General features: G+C 45.3%; 1 protein-coding gene across 1 annotated transcript in view; it reads right to left on the reverse strand.

Moving 5' to 3' along the window:
- Nucleotides 1–23,212, reverse strand: part of RYR3 (ryanodine receptor 3) — a 576,153-nt gene that overhangs the window by 106,999 nt on the left and 445,942 nt on the right. The window contains exons 46-52 of the mRNA XM_060419037.1: nucleotides 21,945–22,065; nucleotides 16,173–16,342; nucleotides 13,002–13,222; nucleotides 8,767–8,857; nucleotides 6,757–6,897; nucleotides 4,815–4,978; nucleotides 2,503–2,581 (exon numbers count right to left, since the gene is read on the reverse strand). Coding sequence (XP_060275020.1) covers nucleotides 2,503–2,581; nucleotides 4,815–4,978; nucleotides 6,757–6,897; nucleotides 8,767–8,857; nucleotides 13,002–13,222; nucleotides 16,173–16,342; nucleotides 21,945–22,065 — 987 coding nt within the window. The remainder of the gene's footprint in view (nucleotides 1–2,502; nucleotides 2,582–4,814; nucleotides 4,979–6,756; nucleotides 6,898–8,766; nucleotides 8,858–13,001; nucleotides 13,223–16,172; nucleotides 16,343–21,944; nucleotides 22,066–23,212) is intronic.

Below are 23,212 nucleotides of genomic sequence, written 5' to 3' on the forward strand. Positions count from 1 at the left end.
TCTGATCAGAGCACTCTGCTGCTTTAAAATTTTCTGATTTGTAACTGCCATCACGGTAAAAATCCAAGCTCTTCCTGGCCTCTATGGCTGCAGCAAAGAGCTTGTTGGCCCCTTTAGTCTCGTGTCCTGCCTTCCTGCCCCTGCCCTACTCTGTGACCCCATTATGTTGAACCAAACTTCCTTGAAAGCCACCACACACTCTTGCTTCTCAGGGTCTGCCACCCATTGCTTCCACAGCCTACACAGCATTTGCTCCCCTGTGTCTGAACAATGTTTTCTATCACATACTGTACATGTCATCAGCTCGAGGAAGCATTCCTGGACCCCCTTCTACTGGGCTGGGGTCTCCTGCAGATGCTCTCACCCAGTGCTCATGCCCATCACAGCAAAGCACAACCTGTACAATGGCTGGTTCATTTAGTTCAAGGACCCCACAGACTGCGGGGAAGGGGAAATACTCTTCTCCTTGTCAGATTATCAATGCCCACCTGGCAACAGTGAGCAAATGTGAAGCTTCCAGGATAGTGGAAAAGAGATTCATCAAATACCACACCAGTAAATGCATAGCTCATAACTGGTGTATATAAATGGATAACTGTTATGAATAGAACCATATCAGACTGTTCTAAAAATATTGTGAAGGAAAACAGCAAGGTGCTAAGAGGGCCTATATTTGAGAAATCAGGGAAAGAGGTATCCTAGGAATTCACACTTGGATAGATTTTGAAGGAGGAATTGATGAATGGTGTTTTCACCTGAGTACAGATGGGTACCTGGCTCAGACAAGGTGGATCCAGGCTTATGGAGAGTGAGAGAGAGAGAGAGAGAGAGAGAGAGAGAGAGAGAGAGAGAGTGTGTATGTGTGTGAGAGAGAGAGAGAGATGGGGGTGGGGAAGGGAGGGAAGGAATGAGCCTAAATAAGAGGCATGTGGTTGGAAGGCAGAGGATGAGGGGAGAGAGATGAGGCTAGAGATGGTGGCAGGGTCTCTCAGACCACAAAAAGGATTTTTGCTTTGACAATAAAACAGTTAGAAGCTATTAAGGGATTTTAACAAGGAAAAGGGACTGGCCTGGGGAACATGATCCGTTTGGGGGAATCTGACCAAACCTTCATACTGCAACCATTGCTTGTCAGCAGCATGAGGAGCGGACTGGATAAAATACACATGGGCAGACTAGTTGAAAGGCTATCACACTGTCTGGGCAAAAGATGAGTGCAGCCTGGTCTAAAACCATGGCTTGGTCAGACAGAACTGTATAAATTCAGGAGCGACTAAAAAGGTAAAATGCATGTGACCTAGGGATGCACCGGATGATTCGTGGAGGTGTCCCTGTCCCTAAGTCAAAGCTGCCCAGATGGGCATATGAAGGCGTGCTGAGAAAACACAGATGCTCTAGTGCAACAGTCAGCAAGCTACAGACAGCCCTTGGGCAGAATCCAGCTGAGTCCCTGTTTTAGAAATACAGTTTTTAGTGTATTACATGGGCTGCTCCTTCATTACATGTTGGCTATGGCTGCTTTTGCACTACCACAACAGAGATGAGTAGCTGCAATGGAGACTGTCTGGCCCACAAATCCTAAAATGGTTATTATCTGGCCCTTCATAGAAAAAGCATGCCAACCTCTGTTCTAGAATCATGAGCCCATTCTACAGATACAATGATCGTTGTTGTCATGAGCCCCAAACAGTAGCTCAGGAAAGAATCAGAGCTGAGCCCAGCTCATGACAGAGGCTGAGCCAAGGCTTCAAGCTATATCTCACCCAGCGTGCAACCAGGAAGGTGGTTTCTGCAGTTGTGCTATGGAGGTGGGTCCACTCTTTCGGGCTGTAAACTGCAGCTGAGCAATGGCCCCAGTGCTTAACTGGCTGCCTACAGGACTCCGGGATGGCTTTGGCACATTCCTCTCCTCTTGCCTGCCAGCATTAAAGGGCTGACAGAGCAATTAAACTTATTAAGCAGCCTGACCTCATGTGGTGAAGAATTTTAAACACCAGATGGACGGGCTTATTAATAAGGGAGAGTCTGGAAGTTCCAGCACTGCCTGTCATGGGAAGATGAGTGTCCTCCCTAGACCAAAATTCAGCTTGCCGGCAAAACGTGAGAGTAAAGCTTTCCATTCAATTTTCCCTTGCCTAATGCTACATTAAAAAAAAATTGAATAAAAGCTTCTGGCCCCACATTAAGCATTTATGTCAAACATACATAAGCATGTGCTTGAGCACCAGCTCCAGGAAATGCAACGGGAAGAGAGACAGCAGCCCTCTCAGAATCAATCATTTTCTTGAGAGACAAGAAAAGCTGCACCAGCAGCTGCCACCACCTATTTCCCCGACCTCCACCATCCCTGGGAAATGGCCACTCAAAAATAATGAATGCTCTTGGCATGGCAAGTCTGTCACTTAGACGCGTCAGATAGATTTCCTGGACTGAACACTTTAATGTTCTTGGGCTGGTTATTTTTACCCCCCTGACAACTGTTGGCTGGATGATAATCCCTACCTTGTCACAGGCCCATTTATCATGGGAGTGCTCAGCATACTTGGTGACGATGTATTCCAATTTTTCAGGCAAGGAGAAGCTGTGAAAAGAGGGGAAAAATAAAATTACCACCTCCCCAAGCACTTCAGCCAGATGTGCTAAAAAGATAGTCAGAACTAACAATCAACCGACAGAAGTTGGATGCGATCAGCCAGCTGACTCCAGATTTGAAGCTGAACACCAGACTCGGTGGCCTTGCTGAGCTCCAGGTGTGGCATATTCAGGACCAGGTCACAGACACACCCACAGCTGATCAGAGGGCGGCTCTGCAGCAGCCTCTGCGTCTCAGGCAGCCTTCCTCCAGCTGCCCCAGGTTCCCTTGGCTCCTAAGAACCACTTCAGCTCCTGGACCAGACTTGTCCTGGCCAGATTGTGAGAATGCATTCATCAAAGACACTGCCCTGCCATCTCACAACTCTAATCGGGGGATGGTAGGGGTGGGTAGCCAGAGTACCTAGGGGTCCAAAAGAGTGCCTGTCTACCTTTTGAGGTCTGGTGATTCATGCTTAAATGCTAGAATCACGACAGTCCAGTGGACATCTGTCATCTCTGTTAGCCCCACAGCTTTACCCCTTCTGTTGGTAATACACCTTTGCTTCCCTTTAAGAAGCAAGTCCTCCTGCATTGTATGTAGTCTTACGTGAATTGTCATTGAGGACTGGCTCTGATGAGGCCAACTGGACTCATTCTCTCTGGAATCTGAATCTTTTTTAGGGGGAGGGCTGTGCTGTGCAGCTTGTAGGCTCTCGCTTCCCTGACCAGGTGCTGAAACTGGGTCACGGCAGTAAAAGTGCAGAACTCCTAACCGCTAGACCACCAGAGAACTTGTAACTTGAATCTTGAGTTGAGTGAGATCAGGACAGCAAACTCTTCACGGTGACGCATCCAACGGGGACACCTGGAGAATGTCCATGTGGTCACTCTGCTTTAGTTCCTGTCCTTGCTGAGGCCTGCTTAGTCAGCCTTTCCCTAGATTTTAATAATGACCCTGTATCTTTTTACAATAAGGTCCTTTTTTGTTTAAGTTTTGGTCAGAGTTAATCTTCATTATTCATAGTACTCAAAGAACCTCTGATGTCAGAAGTCTATCTGAAGAAATCAGAGTTCTCAAATTAGCATGGAACAAGTCATCATTAGCACACAATTGCTAGAGTTTCACACTGTCTTATAATGTTTATAAAAGCGTCCATGTTGTCACACCTTTCGGCATCCTTTGGCCCACTGATGTTTTCACGGGGCCAAGTTCTCCAAAATCAATACCTGCCTTCCCTTTGGCCAGCCTGAAGGTATACCACATCCTTTACCTCTTTCTTACAGCAGGTTCAATTCTATTTCCCACCATTTATTCAGCTCAAGGTTCTGCTGATGGAATGTGTATTTAATTTCCCCAAAGATGAATTTTATATGTTATCAAAACTGACAGCTCCAGAGAAAGGCTCAGACTATGGCTCTTATCTGAGAACTACTGCCGTAAACCAGAAGTCCAAGGGGTCCATAAGAAGATGCCTGCTTTCCCCTGCTCATACCACAGCAGGTTTGGAGCTTTTCACTGAAAATGTAGCTGGAGATGAGGCCTGTATGCCCCATGACCCATAATCATAATTGGGGCAGAATTGCCAAAGGCAAAATCGACTAGATCTTGTCTAATACTTTGTCCATGGCCTAATCACCACCAGTGAGGCATGCTGGAGAATCAGTGGGAGAAATTAAAAGGAATTATTGTAGAGTCATTCCAAAAATCCAGCATTCATTGGTAAAGAGCAGGTCCAGTTTCTCAAATAAGGACCCCCCCGGGCTGTTCTGCCCTCACATCCTGAAGTCTTGTGGGAGCTCAGCTGAGTGTGATTTAAGGAGGGGCTTTGATGTATGATGCTATTAGTACTGTACAGGCCTAATTCACAAAGAGCAAAGATTTTGTCAAAAAACTCATTAATAAATTAATTGCATCATTTGTCAGGACACTTACAATGCCTCGGGAGACATATGTGGAGAGCGTCCATTTTTTGTAATAAATAAACCAACTCCACCCTCCAAAAAGAAGTGCAGAATAGAATAATATAACATATAATCAGATACGGATGGATTGAACCTTCAGGAGTTGAGGTCAAAATCCAGCACCTGATGTGACTCGCAGTGTCAAGGGACATGGTGAACAGCGTTGGAAGGGAAGGGAGAGAAGGGAAGGAAGTGTAAATTCCTGGCTTTCTTCTGAAAGAGAAACACTGGCCATGGGGTGAAATAGAGGACCAGCTTAGAGACGACTCTGGACTCACTTCACGGTGTTGATGGGTTTGGGGTCAAAGTTGCCATCTGCGTCCACTGAGACCTGTTTCTCCAATGTGGCTGAGATTCTGGTATCTAAATAATCTGGCGGCAGGGCCCCCGCTATTGCACTGAGACAGGGCAGGGCCATCCGGAAAAGATCTGGGTCATACCTCTGTGAGGAAAGACAAAGACCACGTTAGCACAGCACCAGAACCACAGCCACCGGCAGAACCACTCACCAATTGGCTGGGGGAAGAAAAGAAAAACCAACACACGCGTTTTCCCAGGTTCACCAAAATGGGGAACGTGTAAGACCTATAATGCATTCTGGTGGAAACTGAGGTATCCTTGTCACAGAATAGCGACAGTCTGTAAAGCCTTCAAGTCACCATTTGCTGTAGGTTGCTAAGTCAGTTCAGTCGTGTCCAACTCTGTGCGACCCCATAGACGGCAGCCCACCAGGCTCCCCTGTCCCTGGGATTCTCCAGGCAAGAACACTGGAGTGGGCTGCCATTTCCTCTTCCAATGCATGAAAGTGAAAAGTGAAAGTGAAGTCGCTCAGTCGTGTCGGACTCTTCGCGACCCCATGGACTGCAGCCCACCAGGCTCCTCCATCCATGGGCGTTTCCAGGCAAGAGAACTGGAGTGGGGTGCCATTGTCTTCTCCGTTGCTGTAGGTTGAGGAACCTTAAATCAAGGTTTAAGTCAGTATCTCATATTTAGCTACTTGCAGGAATATCTAAAGGTTAAAGTGCTTCTCACTAGGCCAGAAAAGTCTACAAACTTGTTGGCCATAGACGGTTGTAGACACTGACCCAGCCTGCGCCTGGAGAGGGCACAGCAGCTTGGCTGGGCCCCCCAGTAGCCAATGTGGGCACACGCTGATAGTGTCAGCAGATTGCTTGGTATCACCATCCTCTCCTAAACCTCGCCCAGGAAGGAATCTCAGCTGAAACACGTGGGGTGAGGGACAATATTTGATCTGCTTATAGTAGACCAAAGGGAGACAGGCGCGAAGATCATTTAAGTGCGGGTGGTGCGGTGGTAAAGAATCCACCTGCCAATGCAGGAGAGGCAAGAAATGGGGTTTGGTCCCTGGGTTGGGAAGATGCCCTGGGGAAGGGAATGGTGACTCACTCCAGTTCTTGCCTGGAGAAAATTTCATGGACTGGGGAACCTGGTGGGTATAGTTCATGGGGTTTCAAAGAGTCGGGCATGACTGAGCACATACTCACAACCAACACCAGAGTGGAGCTGTATTGCTGCTTTCGACTTCTGTATGAATACCCAAAAACTTTAAAGCTGGTGACCTGTCTACGGCCACACCATCCTGAATGTTACTGACTTCGTCTAAAGCTGGTCATATCGCAAATCTAAATATATGTTAAGGGAAGGGGAGCACGTGTGAGATTGGGGCTGTGTTCCAATCAGACCGCACAGGAAGGCTGGGATGCAGAGGCCCTTAGTCCTCCCCCAAGCTCCTCCTCCCCAGGGGCTGGACAGCTCCTCCCCTGAAAAGTCTCCTGGGAATCCCACGTCCCCACCTCAGCGCAGATGCTAGGACTTCTCTAGGCTTGAACTTGGTGAAGGCAGGCTAACGGGAGCCATATAACATCGGTGGGGGTCGGGGTTGGGGGGGCGAGGAGGGAAGGAAGGGAATGAAGTCAGTCATTAATCCTGGAACCTGGAGGTATTCTTCTGATTTACTCTGAAAGTAGCTCTCCACATGTTAACTTTGTGAGTCTGGCAAGTTACCAACAGATCTCCCACCTGTCAAATGAGGGTCAGGGTAGTTGGGATAATGCATGTGATCCGCTTGCAAAGTGCTTGGCAGAGTTTCGGGCACATGGCAGAGGGTGACTGGGAACCAGCTATTCTTATGTGTAGGTGCTTGTATCACCGAGGTCCAGCTGCCCTTACCCCGCTCTGTTCCAGGAGCACTGCCATTACCTTATGGGAGAGGGAGTCAAAAATCCCCCAGAAGAGCTTCTCTGTCAGATGTAGCTCTTCCTCCACGGCCAGACCGTAGCTCCCCCAGCCCGAAGGCAGACAATAATACTTCCAGCACTGTTCGTAGTGATTCGTCAGAAGCTGGCAGGTTGAGAACAAGTATGCACCGGCGGGGTGGGGCAGAGATGATCCGCAGGCATCGACAGCACACAGGGGAGAAGAACACAGCACAGACCCACCAGGAGAGTGAAACCAACAATGCAAATAGTTAGGCCGTCTACAGAGAGGCCCCCGGACGCCACTGGGAATGGTCTGCTCTTGTGCCTCACGAGCTTCAGCCCAAACGGAATCTGCCCCATTAACTCTCATGCCTCCTAAATCACCCCCAGAGGCTGCTATAAAATAGGAGAGGAACTGTTACTACTCCAAATGGGAAAATGCTACCCTCTGGAAGTGTTTGTGTTCCAGCCAGTCAGGCCTGAAGAAAATTTTTTCTGAGATCTTTGCTTGTAAATCTGGTAATGCTGATATGAGGAGGGGTGGGCAGGGAGCAGGCTGTGGGTCCACAGATTTCTCCACATTGATTCCTGCCCCTGGCTTCCCTGCCTTTCCCTTGAGCCTTTTGATGGTCTAGCCATGTTACAGCAGTTCCCCATGTGGCCAGTAGAGGGGACACGTACACTGCCAGAGGTCCCATCCCAGCAGGCAGGATCCACATCCGCCAGGAAAAATCCCGCTGATCTAAGGGGTAAAAGTGAGCTTGCTGAGTGCTAGTGATGATGTCCCTTTGGGAGCCAGAATTCAGCTGATGGCACAGGCATTCCAAGGAAGCAATGCCAAGCTGAACTGTAAAAACTGTGTTTTTTATCTAAAGGACTTTTTGGAAGAAAACCGAGAGTTTTAGGGTTAGACAGGAGAATAAGCCCATGGAGGGCTGTGGAATCTCTGACAACATACAAGCTGTCTTCTACCTGGCATGGAACAAGAGGATGGACTAAGGGCCTCTTGGAATTCTGTTTATCCCAGTAAAACACTTCCTGAAATCTTTGCTTAGATTATTTCTGAAAAGAAGGAAAGTTCTGTTGAAATCACTAGGCAGAATTTTCAGGTGCGGCTGGAAACTGCTGACCCTTTTGAATATACAACTAGAGCAGGTGCCTCAGAGGTAAAGGATGAAACACATCGCCCTTGTGGGTGCCTGATTCTGGTGTCTTCTCAACCAGGCCGGAATGCTCACCATACCAGCAATAAAATGTTGGTAATTTGTGAGAAAATAGGGAACCAGATGATGAAAACAGGGCTCTGTGGCCTTACTTTTTACTAATAAGAGAAAAGAAGTGAAAAAAATGTAAAGATCTGTTATAAAAGGGAAAAAAAGGGTAACATAGTATGGAAAAGAAAAGGGACATTTTACTTCCTGTACCTAAAGGAAGAATCACAGGACTTCAAAGCCTTTTGAGATTAAAAACTTTCTGAAAACCTAATTAGGGCAGGAAAGTACAAAGATTCAAGTCCCTTCACTAACCTCTGCTAAATAACAAGTAATTGGTGGAAATCGATTAAGGCAAATTGGAGCGGTTAATGAATCCAGCAGAATTATTCTTTCCAACCTCTGCACTCAAGAAGCTTGTATGTTGTGTGTTGACAACAGCTTGTATGTTGTCAGAGATTCCACAGCCCTCCACAGTGCTCTAGGGAAACTTGGAGGAGTCGGACGGGACTGGGGGGTGGGAGGTTTAGGAGTGAGGGGACATATGTATACCTGTGACTAATTCATGTTGATGTATGGCAGAAACCAACACAATCTTGTAAAGCAATTATCCTCCAATTAAAAATAAATAAATCATAAAGAAGACAGGGCTTGATTTTGGAGGTTGTATTCAGTTTGCTATCGACTCATAGCGGTAAAACCCATTTCAGATGTATTTTGCTCCCTCTGTTGCGAAGATCATGTTTTACAAGGTATGTTTCCTGTGCCATAGACTGTGTTTCTGTAGCAGAGAGGTTTACCTTAAGGGGCATTTTGCAGTATTCATTGAGTTGGGGCACATCAAAAACTAGACGTCGCAGGAGTTGCTGTAACATGGAAGGCCTCAAGTGACTGCAACACAGAATAAGGAAAACAAAGGATGTAATGAAAAAAAAAAGGGGGAGAGAGAGAATGAAAGAAATACTCAGCAGCGATAACCGTATATTAAGAGCTAAGCTTCAAAACACTTAGCCCCTAAATCACAAGATCATGGATAAAACCACAGTCGATGGTAAAAGACTTTAAAAATCAAGTGTAGTTAAAATGCAGAAAGAGAGAGTGGGGCTCACGGCTTGAGATCTTTAAGGCTAAATTCTAATCACTGTGCGACAAGATGTTCTAGGGTCTGTGACACTCAATCAAAATACAGCCGCTGACTATGGGCAAAGAAATATATATATAACAGAAATACAACAGAAAGAAAGTTCCAGGTGATTTTAGAACTCTCTTTGCAGACCGACCACGCTCCTGAACTTTGCCAAGGAAGAAGCAAGAGGTGACCGGCTGCACAGGTGGAATCTGAGGACACCTACTGGTGATTTGAAGGGTGCTCTGAGTTACTGAACCTGAAATTCTCATTATCGAAATCATGTCTTTGGGTTAAGAGTTTGTCCTTAAAAAAAAAAAAAATTCTTTAAAAAGCAAATTGAATAATTAGAGAACAATGAATTGAATCATCGAAGCATTCATGGCCTGGGTATTGGTACAAGTAAATTCTGAGAGAAAAGAGAGATAAACCAGGTTGATTTAGCCATTAGCTTTAGACTGCCAAACCTTTCAAAACCCTGCGGAACCTCTGGATTCTTCCCAGATAAAATACACACTTAGACACAATTTGGCACATAAGTTCAGCTCACAGGCCCCTTTCCAGAGATGCCTAAGAGACAGGAGGCAAAGTTAATAACTCTGATCTTGGATGTTAAAATGCCACCAAGAGCCTCAGAGGCATCTACAACAAGGAGGACAGACGTGAATGGAGATGGACAACATAGCTCGTCTGTTTCACAAATTTTTCTAGAACTGGCCTTGCGATAAAAACCCCTGGAGTGAAAATGTCAATCATGATGTATAGCAAGTAAAAGCTTGTCTCTAAATGTAATAATCATAAACATATAAAATTGTTTTTTTTACACTGTTTACCTAATTAGCAGTATCACCTTAGACTAACAAATAAAATCAAGGAGTAAAATAAATCTCGAACTGAATTAATTCCTGACTTAATAAATAATAAAGCTAGGTAAGTATCAGTTTGTCTGCTGTTTCTAGAGCTCAGATGGCCAAGAAGAGGAGTGGAGAAGCTCCTAGGAACATAGGAATAGGGCTGTGAGCTCTAATTTTGGTTTGATACAAAATTCTAATTTTCCCAACATCTGGTCTGATTCTTTAAAGACACTCGTGGCGGATTCATGTTGATGTATGGCGAAACCAATACAATATTGTAAAGTAAATAGCCTCCAATTAAAATAAATAAATTTAAATTAAAAAAAAGACATATATGCTAACAACAAAGCTCGTCTGTTGTTAAAAGCTTAGTCTTGCCATTACTTAAAAAAAAAACAAAAACACAAAACTAGGAACCAGCTTATGCTGGGAGACAGGACTTTTGGTTTGGTTCCCAAGATACCTGGTGAGTTCAGACCTAGGAAAAGGCTGAACAAGACCTACAGCTGTGATGGACGTAGCTACCAGCCAATTACAGAACCAATGCCAACAGGAAGGACTTCTGTGCAGACTCACTGTTTATTCCCTTGGCCACTAAGGAGAAAAGTAGATGCCCAACCATATCCACCAGTCAAGGGGCTCCTGCTCCTCCTTGTGAAGTGGTGGCATGGAAACCTTAGTCACCCGATTAATTCCTAGAGGCCTGTAGTGTGTTTCCCTTCCAGGACCAACAGCATCCAAATAAGCTTACTTCTCTGCCAGTTCTAATAATACTGGAATGAATGAAGTGCTGTCAGAGTATAAGAGCCTGATTCTGGTAGAGGATCTCAAGAGAAAGCCCTTTTATGGGGCCTGGGAGGATGGCCCACCCCCTCCACTCCACATCCTAGGCAAACAGCACTGTGCATGACACAGCTTAACCCATAAAAGTATTGGGTTGGCCAAAATGTTTGAGTTTTTCTATAATGTCTAGCAGGAAAACCCGAACACATTTTTCAGGCAACTCAATAGTTGAGGTCTATAGGCCTTAGATGACAGATGGCATTTAAAGGTTAATTTTAATAAAGCATTTAAAACAGAAGGACCACGTTACATTTGAAACATAAATGTGAGATGGCCTTTTAATTTGATGTCCTAAACGGACTGACCAATTGCTTTTTTCTAGGCAGCCCCAGTCCCACCACTGCACAGTCATCTCTAGTGTGACTAGGAAACAACCCACTCAGCAAGAATCAGGGCCAGGCCCAGTTGGCCACTAAAGGGACGCCTGCTGGGCTTGACTCCAGGACAACCTACAGCAGTGACTCTCAGTCTTGGCTGCATCACGGAGTTGTCTGACGAGCTTCACAAGCTAGGAGCCTGGCTCCCATCCCTAAAGGTTTCGATTTTGAGGACTGAGATGTGGCCTGGACACCCAGGTGATTCTAATACATAGCTGAGGTGGAAAACCACTGGCTTAAACAGCAGAGCCTGGTCCTGGACTGTGTGGTGGAGGCTCACCATTGGAAGAGCCCTTCTTCCTTTGACCTCATGAGATCTGATGTAGTTTTCTGCCAATTCTGGGTCTCAGGGTGGCTTGACACTCTGTCCCTGGTTGCCCATCTGTGGCAGTGAGCACCCCTGCCTTGATTCCCCACTGGGACTGGAGATGCCTTCTTTTGTTTGTTTCAGGTCTTATGTGGCTTAGAGGTGGGCTGCTTTGACTCATGCTTTTATAGTCTGGCCTCTGTGTAAAGGTCTACTTACCCAGAAAGGAAAACCTGCTTCTCGCTCTAGTTTAGGAACTAAAGCATTCATTCTTTTTTTTTTTTAAATTTATATTGGAGTATAGTTGATTTTAGGCTTCCCTGGTGGCTCAGAAGGTAAAGAATCTGCCTGCAATGAAGGAGAACTGGGTTTGATCCCTGGGTTGGGAAGAGCCCCTGGAGAAGAGAATGGCTATCCACTCTAATATTCTTGCCTGGATAATTCCATTAACAGAGGAGCCTGGCAGGCTACAGTCCATGGGGTTGCAAAGAATTGGACACAACTAAGTGACTAACATTACTGCTGCTACCATAGTTGGTTTACAATGTTGCCTTAGCTTCAGGTCTACAGCAAACTGAGTCGGTTATATACACACACACATATTCTTTTTCAGCTTCTTTTCCCATATATTACATCCATTATTACAGAATATTGAGTAGAGTTCTGTATGCTAGACAGTAGGTCTTTGTTAGTTATACATTTTACATATAGTACTGTGTAATCCTAACCGCCTAATTTATCACTTCTTAATCTGAATACTTCAGGCCTGAAAGTTGGTCTCATCTTCTGGCCTACCAATCCTCAGGGCTAGAGCCTCAGCTGTCAGTCCCATCACTTCCCCAGAGCAAGAGATGAGCTTCATCAGAAAGAGCCTGTGGAGCCTGTGGATAAGTAAGGAGTTTATTACACGTGTGTGTGTGTGTGTGTGTGTGTGTGTGTACGCATGCACACACATGCGCATGCTCAGTCAGTCATGTCCAACTCTTTGTGACCCCATGGACTGTGGCCCTCCAGGCTCCTCTGTCCATGGAGTTTTCCAGGCAAGAATACTGGAGTGGGTTGTCATTTCCTCCTCCAGGGGATCTTCCCCACCCATGAATCAAAACCACATCTCCTGCATGGTAGATAGATTCTTTACAACTGTGCCTCCTGGGAAGCCTGTGTATGTGTGTGTGTTTGTGTAATATATATATATAAACAAGGACCTACTGTGTGACACAGGGAATAATATCTTTTAATAATCCACAGAGGAAAAAATCTAAAGAAGAATATATATATATATATATATATGTGTGTGTGTATATATATCACTGAATCACTTTTCTCTACAGCTGAAACTTAACACAACATTGTAAATCAACTATATTTCAACAGAACATTAAAAACAAAGAAAGAGCCTGTGGCAAGTAGGGGACCCAGCACAATCGTAGAGTCTGAGCATAGATTTACCAGGTCTAGGGTTACACAATTGAATGCAGCTGACACAGATACATACACAGAAGTGAAACACATGGGAGTGCGCACTTACTTGCAGATGGCCAGCAAACACTCCTCTATGGTGTCCCTCTGAGCTTTGGTGAGGGATCGCCCCTTGGAAAGCCTGTATATTGTCTGCAGTGTAGAGTCAATCAAAGAAGTGCAGTGCTCTGTCCCGGCAAAGAGAGGGGCGCATCTGGTGAGGAGTGGGAGCACTGCAGAACATATGTACCTGTTCAGCGCCAGTGCAGCCTCGGTGGTGCTTAGGGAAACCTAGGAAAAGGGGATTGAGATGCTGGTCAGTCTCCTGGGAAGGGAGGGCCAGGCTTCCCCCGTGCTGAGCTCATAACCAGCAAGGCAGGGAGGTGTACTCATATGTGTGTTTCACAGTGACAGACTGAATAACTGCCTACTCTGTCTAAAGAGAACTGTTTATCTTTTGCATCTTAAAGGAAAAAAAAAAGAATCAGGTTAAAAGAAATAATAAACAAAAGAAAAGCAAATGCTGACTGGTGCTAACTCATTCCAAATGGTCCACAAACTCTTGTTTCATTCAAGAAGAATTCCAAACGCTTGTTAAAACGAGCTGATGACCAATCTAACCCAACACCCTTGTTGTTTGCAAAGTCCAACTTCCAAGTTGCTGTATTATTATTTATAATATTATTCTGGTTCTCCATCTCTTTTCTCTCATTACAGAGACTCACAAGCTGTCCTCTTGTGATTTCGAGATGAGCAAATGGTTACAGGCTCCTTGGTGACTCAGCGGTAAAGAATCTGCCTGCAATGCAGGAGATGTGGGTTCGATTCCTGGGTAAGGAATGTCCCCTGGAGAAGGGAATGGCAATCCATTCCAGTTTTCTTGCCTGGAGAATCCCATGGACAGAGGAACCTGGCAGGCTACAGTCCATGGGGTTGCAAGAATTGGATACGACTTAGCAACTAAACTACCACCACCACAGGCTCAGCAAGCACGCAAACACTGGTTTTGTGACAGTTTCACAGGGAGAAAGTGGAGCTCTAACCCCATCACCTGGTTTATGAGCACTGTGAGCAATCTGAAATCTGATAATTGGCATGAGGGTAAGACATCACTAAAGGGAACCCACTTCATGGGAAAACGTGTAATGGAATAGAAACCTACGGCCTTCTCTAAAACTCTGCTGTAGTCATCACTCACAGCATTCTCTCTGGCTCCTTTAGACAGGCTGGATTTAAGGAAGGCCCACTTAGTGACGTTAAATATAGCCAAAGCATGGTTAACTGTCTTTTTTTTTTTTTTTTTTAAAGGAAGAACTAAAGAAACCTTGCGGCCCACAGAGATGAAATATCCTTATTTCCTGTGATGATTACAGCCAGTATATCTGTAACACATTTCCTATAACATGATTTGATAAACTGTTTTCTTTGAATGGTACATATTTCTGGGTATTTCTATTAATTATCAAAAGTTTGCCTTCTAGGAGCTGCAGTAATCATATGGAAAGAAATAGCTAATCTTCCACATTTATCTCTTTAAAAGACAGAGTTTTTAAAATGAGGAAGAGCTTTGATGCCAGTGGCTTAAAAGTTTTCAAAAGAGAATGCATGAAAATGCATGTGCTGAGAAACTGAATACAAAGCTTCCTTTGGGGAAGTTAGTGTGTAGATAAGCCTATGATTTGAACACCAAATTCTAGAAGATTATTTGCTGCTTATCTGATTTGTAAACAAAGTGAACGCTTTGATCAGGAAATTTGGGAATGTCCCACAAGTTAATCATTTTTTATTTTTTAAATCAAAGAACTTATAAGAAAGATTAAAAAAAAAAAAAGCAGTGGAAGCTTTTAACTGTTTTAATTTTACAAAACAGCCATATGCCCCTAATGCCTTCATGGATATACCATTTCTTATCTCCATGCCACAGCTACGGATGGAATGCCCATTCGGATTGGGGCTCATACTGCTTTCCACTTCTGGGTGACTCCATCCATTTCTGAGTAACTCGTTCAAGTGGAATTCACCCCAGTTAAGGTACTGGCTAGCCGACCACCCCTCACCGGAGCTCACACTTCTGCTGTTGGACACCAGGTGGTGCCTTTGAGGAACTTTACAACTGATCAAGAAGATATGCCACTGGCTGTTTAAAAACAACCCTGAGGGTCCAGTGGTTAAGAATCCACCTTGCAACGCAGAGGACACTGGCTCGATCCCTGGTGCAGAAGATCCCACATGCAGCGGAGCCGCTAAGGCCATGTGCCACAGCTGCTGAGCCTGTGCTCCAAAGCCCTCGAGCCACAGCTGCTGAGCCCACGTGCACCTGGCACAGCTGCTGAGCCCACGTGTACCTGGAGCCTGTGCTCGGCAATGAGAGAAGTCACGACAGCAAGATGCCTGGGTGCCGCGGCGAGAGAGTCGCCCACGCGCGGCAACAAAGACCCCGAGAAGCTAGATAAATGAATAAGTGATAATACAATTCAAAAACAACCCTAAGCTGGTCACTATTTGTTTTAAAACTTAAGCTGATCTCGTTGGTCTTTCCTCCTTAAACCCAGAACTTCTAGTGTTCTCTCTCTCTGCTTCATCCTGACCTGGAGCACCTGGCATTCTTGTTTTCTAACTCCTGGGCCTCCTGTCTTGATGTCTGTCGATGATGGATTACCCTACCTCACACTTGACTGCCAAACTTGGGTTTGTACTTGGCCTGTTACATTGACCTTGTTATGCCCTGAGCTTCAGACTATTATCCTTCCTGATGGTCAGCGCATATAACGTAAGGAGTCAGAGCAGGAAGAGTATTTCCAGCCTATCATGCTTGCCAGCCATCCTTCGTCATAAGTGATAGAGCCATGGTTCTCATGTGAGGGTGGCTGTGTCTCCCAGGGTACAGCTGGTGAATTGCTTTGGGGGTGTGCTACTGGTATGTGGTACCAGCAGAGGGCAGGAATGATGCTAAACCCCTGCAATGCACAGGATAGCACCACTCTCTGCCACCACCACCACAGTGCCGAGGAAAGGACACTGCACTGGACCAAGCTAGACTGAATATCTCAGGTCCAGTTTACCCACATTTAAGTCTCTGGACCAGAAAATTCAGATCCTCCATTTCTTGTTTCTCTATCTTCTCACCCTTTAAAGCAAGCTACTAATATGTGATCAGGGAGTGGATAGAAACTTCACTTCTAACTCCAATATTAATTGCTTACAATGATGAAAAAATAATTTTCTCATTTTAACCACTTACTGTATCTAGAGAGGCAGAGGCTCTTAGGTCAGGTAAAAATCCAACTTCCAGCAAGTGGAGCAGAAAAGTTTGATCCTTGATGCCATATACACGGTCCAAGAACAGTACCATGGGCGCCTTGTGGTCAGGGCAGAAGTTGGCTGCCATATCTGGCTCACTGACCGACCCATCTGAAAGAAACACAGAGAATGTCATATTGTCTCTTCTATCTCCACAGTCTCAAATGGAACACGGAGCTTGTCTGTCTGTGGCTTGTTCTCCTGACAAGAATAGGAACTTTTGAAATAATACAATGTGCTAGAGTCAGTTTATACTGGCTTGGAAGAGTTGATTGCTAAAATTTCAGGAATTTAGTGAGCCTGATTCTAGATATGTCCATTATTAAAATTATAATTTGTAATTAAGTATATTATATTTTAAAACAGGATAAATATTCAAAGCTTATCACTTCCCAATTATTGTACTATAATCTATATTTGCGGAGAAGGCAATGGCACCCCACTCCAGTACTCTTGCCTGGAAAATCCCATGGATGGAGGAGCCTGGTAGGCTGCAGTCCATGGGGTTGCTAAGAGTCGGGCACGACTGAGCGACTTCAATTTCGCTTTTCACTTCCATGCATTGGAGAAGGAAATGGCAACCCACTCCAGTATTCTTGCCTGGAGAATCCCAGAGACAGAAGAGCCTGGTGGCCTGCTGTCTATGGGGTCGCACAGCGTCGGACATGACTGAAGCGACTTAGCAGCAGTAGCAGCAATCTACATTTGATTTTATTTACATCTATTGTATTTGTAGGTTGGAAATACAGTACAGCAGGGTGCTATGTGAATTCTCTGTCCAACTCTATGCTCAGCGATATTGCATTGGGAGCTTGAGGTTGGTGAGCAAATGCCAGCAGTCAGGGCTTGATTTACTGCTTTGTTCAATGATGACATAAAAAAGGGAGGGAGAAAAATGTAAGGCAGATTAAATTAAAAAGTATGTCATGCTTATAAGCATTGCAACCTAGATAGCACAAAGCTGAGGACATACTCTTTCAGTATTTAGTGAGTATTATCTGGTTTAGGTGAAATTCAGATCAGAAAATCATCCAAGAATTGTAACCTTATTTTAATAAAAAGGGTCAAAGATAAAGTGAGGAAAATGCCATGAAGAAAAAAAAATTTCTTGACGTGGAGAACAAAAAGGATCTTTAAAGGGGATAAAAAAGAAAAAGTCTTCCTCCTACAGTTTAGTTAAGACCAAAAACTAGAAAAGAGAGCCCCGGAATGATCAAGCTAAAGTCACAGCTTATATAAATTCTGCACTTCATAAGACACTCTGAGGGTTGTAAAGATTTGGTGCTATCCAGCCCAAAACCTAATTCAGCCCAGGCATCTATGCAGGACTCTGGGAGAGCAAGGATGCTGCCTGCGTCTCCTCCCCTGAGCACTAGGGGGAGCTGTTTACAAACAGGGAATTAATCTCTCAAACATCCAGTATTCTGAAGACAGTGCTTTGCCCGGATACTAATGAGCGTTCTGTGTTCAAGGGAAACACTGAGTTCAACATTTATCTTCTTTACCACATGATTTCTCAGAGGCTTCATGAAGTTATAAAATGTGATGCATTCAAGAATGACGTCACTAAGATGGGGTGGGGTAGGAGATTACAACCTTGATTTCCCCACAAAGATCGGCTCTCCATGGGCAACACCAGCTTTGGGAGGGCTTAGGGAGGGCAACACTTGCTGTTCAGTCACTCAGTCGTGTCCGACTCTTTGTGACTCCATGGACTGAGGCACACCGGGCTTCCCTGTCCTTCACTATCTCCAGGAGTTTCCTCAAACTCATGCCACTGAGTCGGTGATACCATCCAACCATTGCGTCCTCTGTTGCCCACGTCTCCTCCTTCCCTCAATCTTTCACATCATCAGGGTCTTTTCCAGTGAACTGGCTCTTTGCATCAGGTGGCCAAGGTACTGGAGTTTCAGCTTCAGCATCAGTCCTTGCAATGAACATAGCGGAATAAAATATCTTAGAGTAAGTGCACAAAAAGGGAGGGAAGGGTGGCTTCACGTTGCCTGCATTTTCAGGCTGGCCCTGCTCAGCCAAGAAGGAAACTCAACTAGAAAGAGTTTCTTTCTCCAGTTAGTGAGAGTAGGGTGTGTGATTGGTTTCCAGAGCCTTCTGGGGCACTGCATGAAGGACCAGCTTTGGTTTCACCCACCCAGAGACTGGCTGAGATGCCTAGAGACACCTAGGAACACGAAAGATGGGCAGGGGTGGCCAATATCAGCCACACAGTAGGAGATCTGTGTTTCCCAGTGACCTGCTTGCTGAGGACCCAGCAGCTTTCGCCACTGAAGAAACCAAAAGCCAGCACAGCCACCACAAAATACAGATTTCACGGGATTCTGTCCCATGGGTCTGTGTGTTCACCGATGCCCAGTCACCTGACTCTCTCCCCATTGCTCCCCAGCAACAGCCAGAACCCTGAATCTGCACCAGCAGCCAGCCCCAGCCCCTGTGATTGTGCAAGCATGAGGCACCATTAGACTCCTTCAGCTGCAGGGTTACCACCCCAGCTGTGCACCTGCACACTGCCCGCCCAGCTCTGATTCCGGGCCTTCACTGCCATACCTGCACCCAGATGAGACCCAGCAGGGTCTCCCCACGTGCCAGAGTACCCACAGCTGGCTCTGGCCTTTGCTGCTGGCCCCGCCCTTGCCAGTACACGTGAGTCTGCAGCTGGTCCCTGCAAGTGTGTGTACCACTGGCCCTGCCCACCACCACCACTGCCTGCCCTGGTCCCTAGCTGCTGGACCTGAAGCGCTGCTTAGGGACCTCGCAGCCCTATCAGCCACGGCAGCCCCAGGCAGCACTGGTCAAGGACCACGCAGTCGTCAATACTGTTGACCCCAGGGGCCCGAGTCAACAAGACGTCATGTGCTGTCTGGACCTGAAGTTGCCTTACATTCCTATACCAGAAGAGCCCCACCTGAAGGCGAAGGTCTTTCTTTATCACAGTCAGTCCATAGAGTCTGGAAAAGGTGACTGTTTCCTCAAATGCACAATACCTATGCAAGGCTACAGGGTTCATGCAGAACAGGAGAAACATGTTCCACAAAAGGAATACAGTAAATGCCTAGTAACTGAAACTAAACAGCGATGCATGAATTGCCTGACAAAGAATTTTAAATAGTTATCCTAAAGATGCTTAGAGAGCTACAAGAGAATCCAGATAAACGAATTGATGACACAGAGAAAGCAAGAACAAAAATATAAGTTCAACAAAGTGATAGAACAAAACATAAAAAAATTAAAAAGAACAGAAAAGAAATATTGGGGCTGAAGAATATAAAGACTAAATGGAAAAATTCAATAGAGAGCGTCTTCTGGACCAAGCAGAAGAATCAGTGAACTCAGAGACAAATCATCTGAAATTATTCAGGAAGCAGAACAAACAGAAAAAAGAATGAAAAAGAATGAAGAAGGTCTACAGGGTTTAAGGGATACCATTAAGAGAAATAATTTACCCATCACTGGAGTCCAGGAGAAAAGAGGAAGAAAGAAGCAGAAAGCTTATTTAAGACATAATGGCTGAGAATTTCCCAAACCTGAGGAGATATTTGGACATCCAAGTTTATAAAGCTAATAAGTCACCCTCAAATTTCAATCCCAAACCATCTTCTCGAAGACACATTATAATAAAATCGTCTAAAATCAGAGATGAAGATAATTTGGGTTCCTATCTTATACAAAAGTTTATCACAAAAGTTGACTAGAAATAGATTAAAGACTTAAATGTAAGAATAGAACCTAAAATTCCTAGAAGGAAACACAGTGGGTAAGCTCCTTGATAGGGTCTTGGCAATGATTTTTCTGGATATATGGCACCAAAAGTAAAAATCGACAAGTGGGACAAATGAAGCTAATGAGTTTTTGCATAGCAAAAGAAATGATCAACAATACACAATCAACAATATAAGAAGGCAACTTACAGAATGCAATAAAATATTTGCAAATCATATATCTAATGAGGAGTAATATCCAAAATATACAAGGAACTCAAAACCTCAACAACAGAAACAAATGATCTGATTTAAAATGGGCAAAGGACACAAACAGACATTTTCCAAAGACATACAAATGGCCAACAGATACATGAAGAGATGCTTAACATCACTCACCATCAGGGAAAAGCAAATCAAAACCACAAGGACATATCACCTCACACCCATCAGAATGATTATTGAAAAAAAAAAAGGGATAAAAAATGTGGGCAAGGATAAGGAGAAAAGGGAACCCTTGTTGTTGGTGGGAATATACATTGTGCAGCCACTATGGAAAAAGTGTTGAGTTTCCTCAAAATCACCCACAGAACAACCAAATGATCCAGCAATGCCACTTCTGGATATATAGCCAAACGAAACAAAATCGGTATCTTCAAGAGGTATCTGCGTCCTTATGCTGATTGCGGCATTACTCACAATAGCCAACACATAGGAAAAAACAGTCTAAGTGTCCACAGATAGATGGATAGAGAAAACGTGGGACATAAGGACACACACAGACACACAGAGAGGAACACTGTTTAGCCATAAAAGAAGGAAATCCTGCCCTGTGTAGCAACATGGATGGACCCTGAGGATATAATGCTGAGTGAAATAAGTCAGAGAAAGACAAGCATTGTACGAGCTCACTCATATATTGAACTCATAATAATCGAACTCATGGAAAGCAAGAATAGATGGATGGTTACTACATGTTGGGGGAAGGGAGGGAAACGGAAGGTGTTGGCCAAAGGGTACAATCTTGCAGTTATAAGATGAGTAAGTTTGGGGGAATCTAAAGTACAGCATGGTGACCATCGTTAACAATGCTATATTGTATACTCGAGAGTTACTTTGAGAGTAGAACTTAAATGTTCTCACCATAACAGCAACAAATGATAATTATGCAAGGTGAAGCATGCATTTACTTAATTTTGATAAACATATCAAATCATCACACTGTACATCTTAAACTTATACAACAGTATATGTCAGTTATATCTAAATAAAGACAGAAAAATGTGGTATTTCCCAAACTTATTTGACTCCAAACCCCTTGTTAACATGTACAGCAATTAGCATCCTTTACCAAAATGTCTCGCAGAACACCAGTTTGCGAAACACTGCAGCAGCATCATGCTATCTTTTCAACTTTTCCATCAGCCAGGGGGAGACTAACTGGATAGTAGGTGGAGTGCCATGGAGAGCCTCTGTGTTTTGGGGAGAGTATAAGTTTTGTAAGGTTAACACAGACTGATGCCCAATGTCAGGAGAAGCAGTGGGAGAAGCCTCTTTATGGTCCATGGCCGTGAGGTGCATAGCACTATGGCCAAGGGAGCCTGGGGCAGACCCTAGCCTTCCATTGCCCCAGCTCACTGCACAGTTTGGGGGCACAGAGGCAAAGGAGATGGGAGGTTTGGGGAGAGCTCCTATTGGTCCCAGTCCATCAGCCCCTCTCCAGACGACTGGAGTTCAGAAGACAGTGAGGTCTGGGCTAGCCGTATTTATAGGAAATGGAGTAGGGAAGTCTCAACCCAAAGGAGCAGAGGAGACAAGCAGCCAGCTGGAGCTGGGAGGAGAGAACTCCTCAACCGCCAGAAAAAGAGCAAGATCCTGTTCCTGTGAAGCCTGCCCTGTAGTAGGAGGTAAGGAGGATCCTTGCTCTGCACACAGGGTCCTGCTGCGAGCGGGTGGCCCTGGGGAGGCTGGCAGGACTCCGTCTTCAGCCATTCCCTTACCTTTGTTCAGGGAAGGCAGTTTCAAGGGGATGCTGATGATTCCAACCAAGTCCTCAGTGGGAACCAGGGAGCGCAGGATGGACCTGATCCGGATGGCTTCTCCCTTTCCTGTCTGGATAAGCTGCAAGGTAGGGTTGGAGAGTAAGATAAATGAGGTTCCCATATGCCCACTCCACCCCACCTTCAAACCTTGGGCCGTAAAATGATTCTCCTTGTGGGGGGACGGGATGGGTACACTTCTTTGTCTTCCTAATTGTTCTAGACATGGGTGGCCACAGGGAAAAAGAAGCGCTTTCTCTTGATTTTCTAGAAGAGGTGCTACTGAGGGAATAACTCTGGCCAAGAAGGGCAAGTGGCTTCCTTTGCTGTGATAGCAACAGTCGTGTAGTCTCAGCAGCGAAGGCAGCCTGTTGTTAGGTCTCAGTGTGACTGCAGTCCTGGGAGCTCTAGGTAGCTATGGCAAGTGTGGTGACAATGTGGCCATGATTCCAGACCCCGGAATTCTGCTCAGTGTAGACATGACTTAGGTGTTTTGCTTTCCTAAAAGAGTTTGATTAATGCTGGGAATAGGGGCAACAAGAGGAGTATAGATGATGTCAGAGAGAGCTTCAGCATCTCAAGGGAGTTATTTGGGAATGGATAACCTGATTCTTACGGCCACGGTGGGCATGTATACAGCCACATCCTCCTGGATGTGGGGGCAGCAGGCATGCTTCTGGGCACAGGCTCTTAGCTGGCAATGGAAGTGTCATGAGCTCAGGACTGAGCGTACCTAGGAGGTAGCTGGGTAACATGCTGGGACACAAGAGACAGGGGGACATCTATGTGCGAGCCTAGCTGTGAGCACAGGGGCAGCTGTGAGTGATGACCGCATCATCCCTTCCCCTTACTCACACAGGAGGGGTCAGGGGAGAAGCATGTGTATGTTTATGAGGCTGAATCTGAGGGGCAGTAAGCAAGGAAGAAACTCTCTCCCAGGTGGGGCTCTGAGAGTTTAGCTATCCCATGCAGCCAGTCTTCCTGGGACTAGGCAAATTGCGTAACCTGCTTTGTGAAGAGATGACAGGTGATCAAGGGAACTGACCCCCCACCCTAAGACAGAAGGACACCTGAGAATTCCCCTAGCTCCCTTTCATTTTCCTTTATTTGTTTAACAGCACAGAAATGGAAAGATGGGCCCGTGTGGGTGAGGCGCTAGTTCCACAGTAGGAACTAGAAACTATTACAAGTTGAGAATTGTGATCAGCCTCCCCTTTGAAGATTTAGAT

The sequence above is a fragment of the Ovis aries genome, chromosome 7 (genome assembly GCF_016772045.2).
Source record: "Ovis aries strain OAR_USU_Benz2616 breed Rambouillet chromosome 7, ARS-UI_Ramb_v3.0, whole genome shotgun sequence".
In the NCBI taxonomy this organism is placed as follows: Eukaryota; Metazoa; Chordata; class Mammalia; order Artiodactyla; family Bovidae; genus Ovis; species Ovis aries.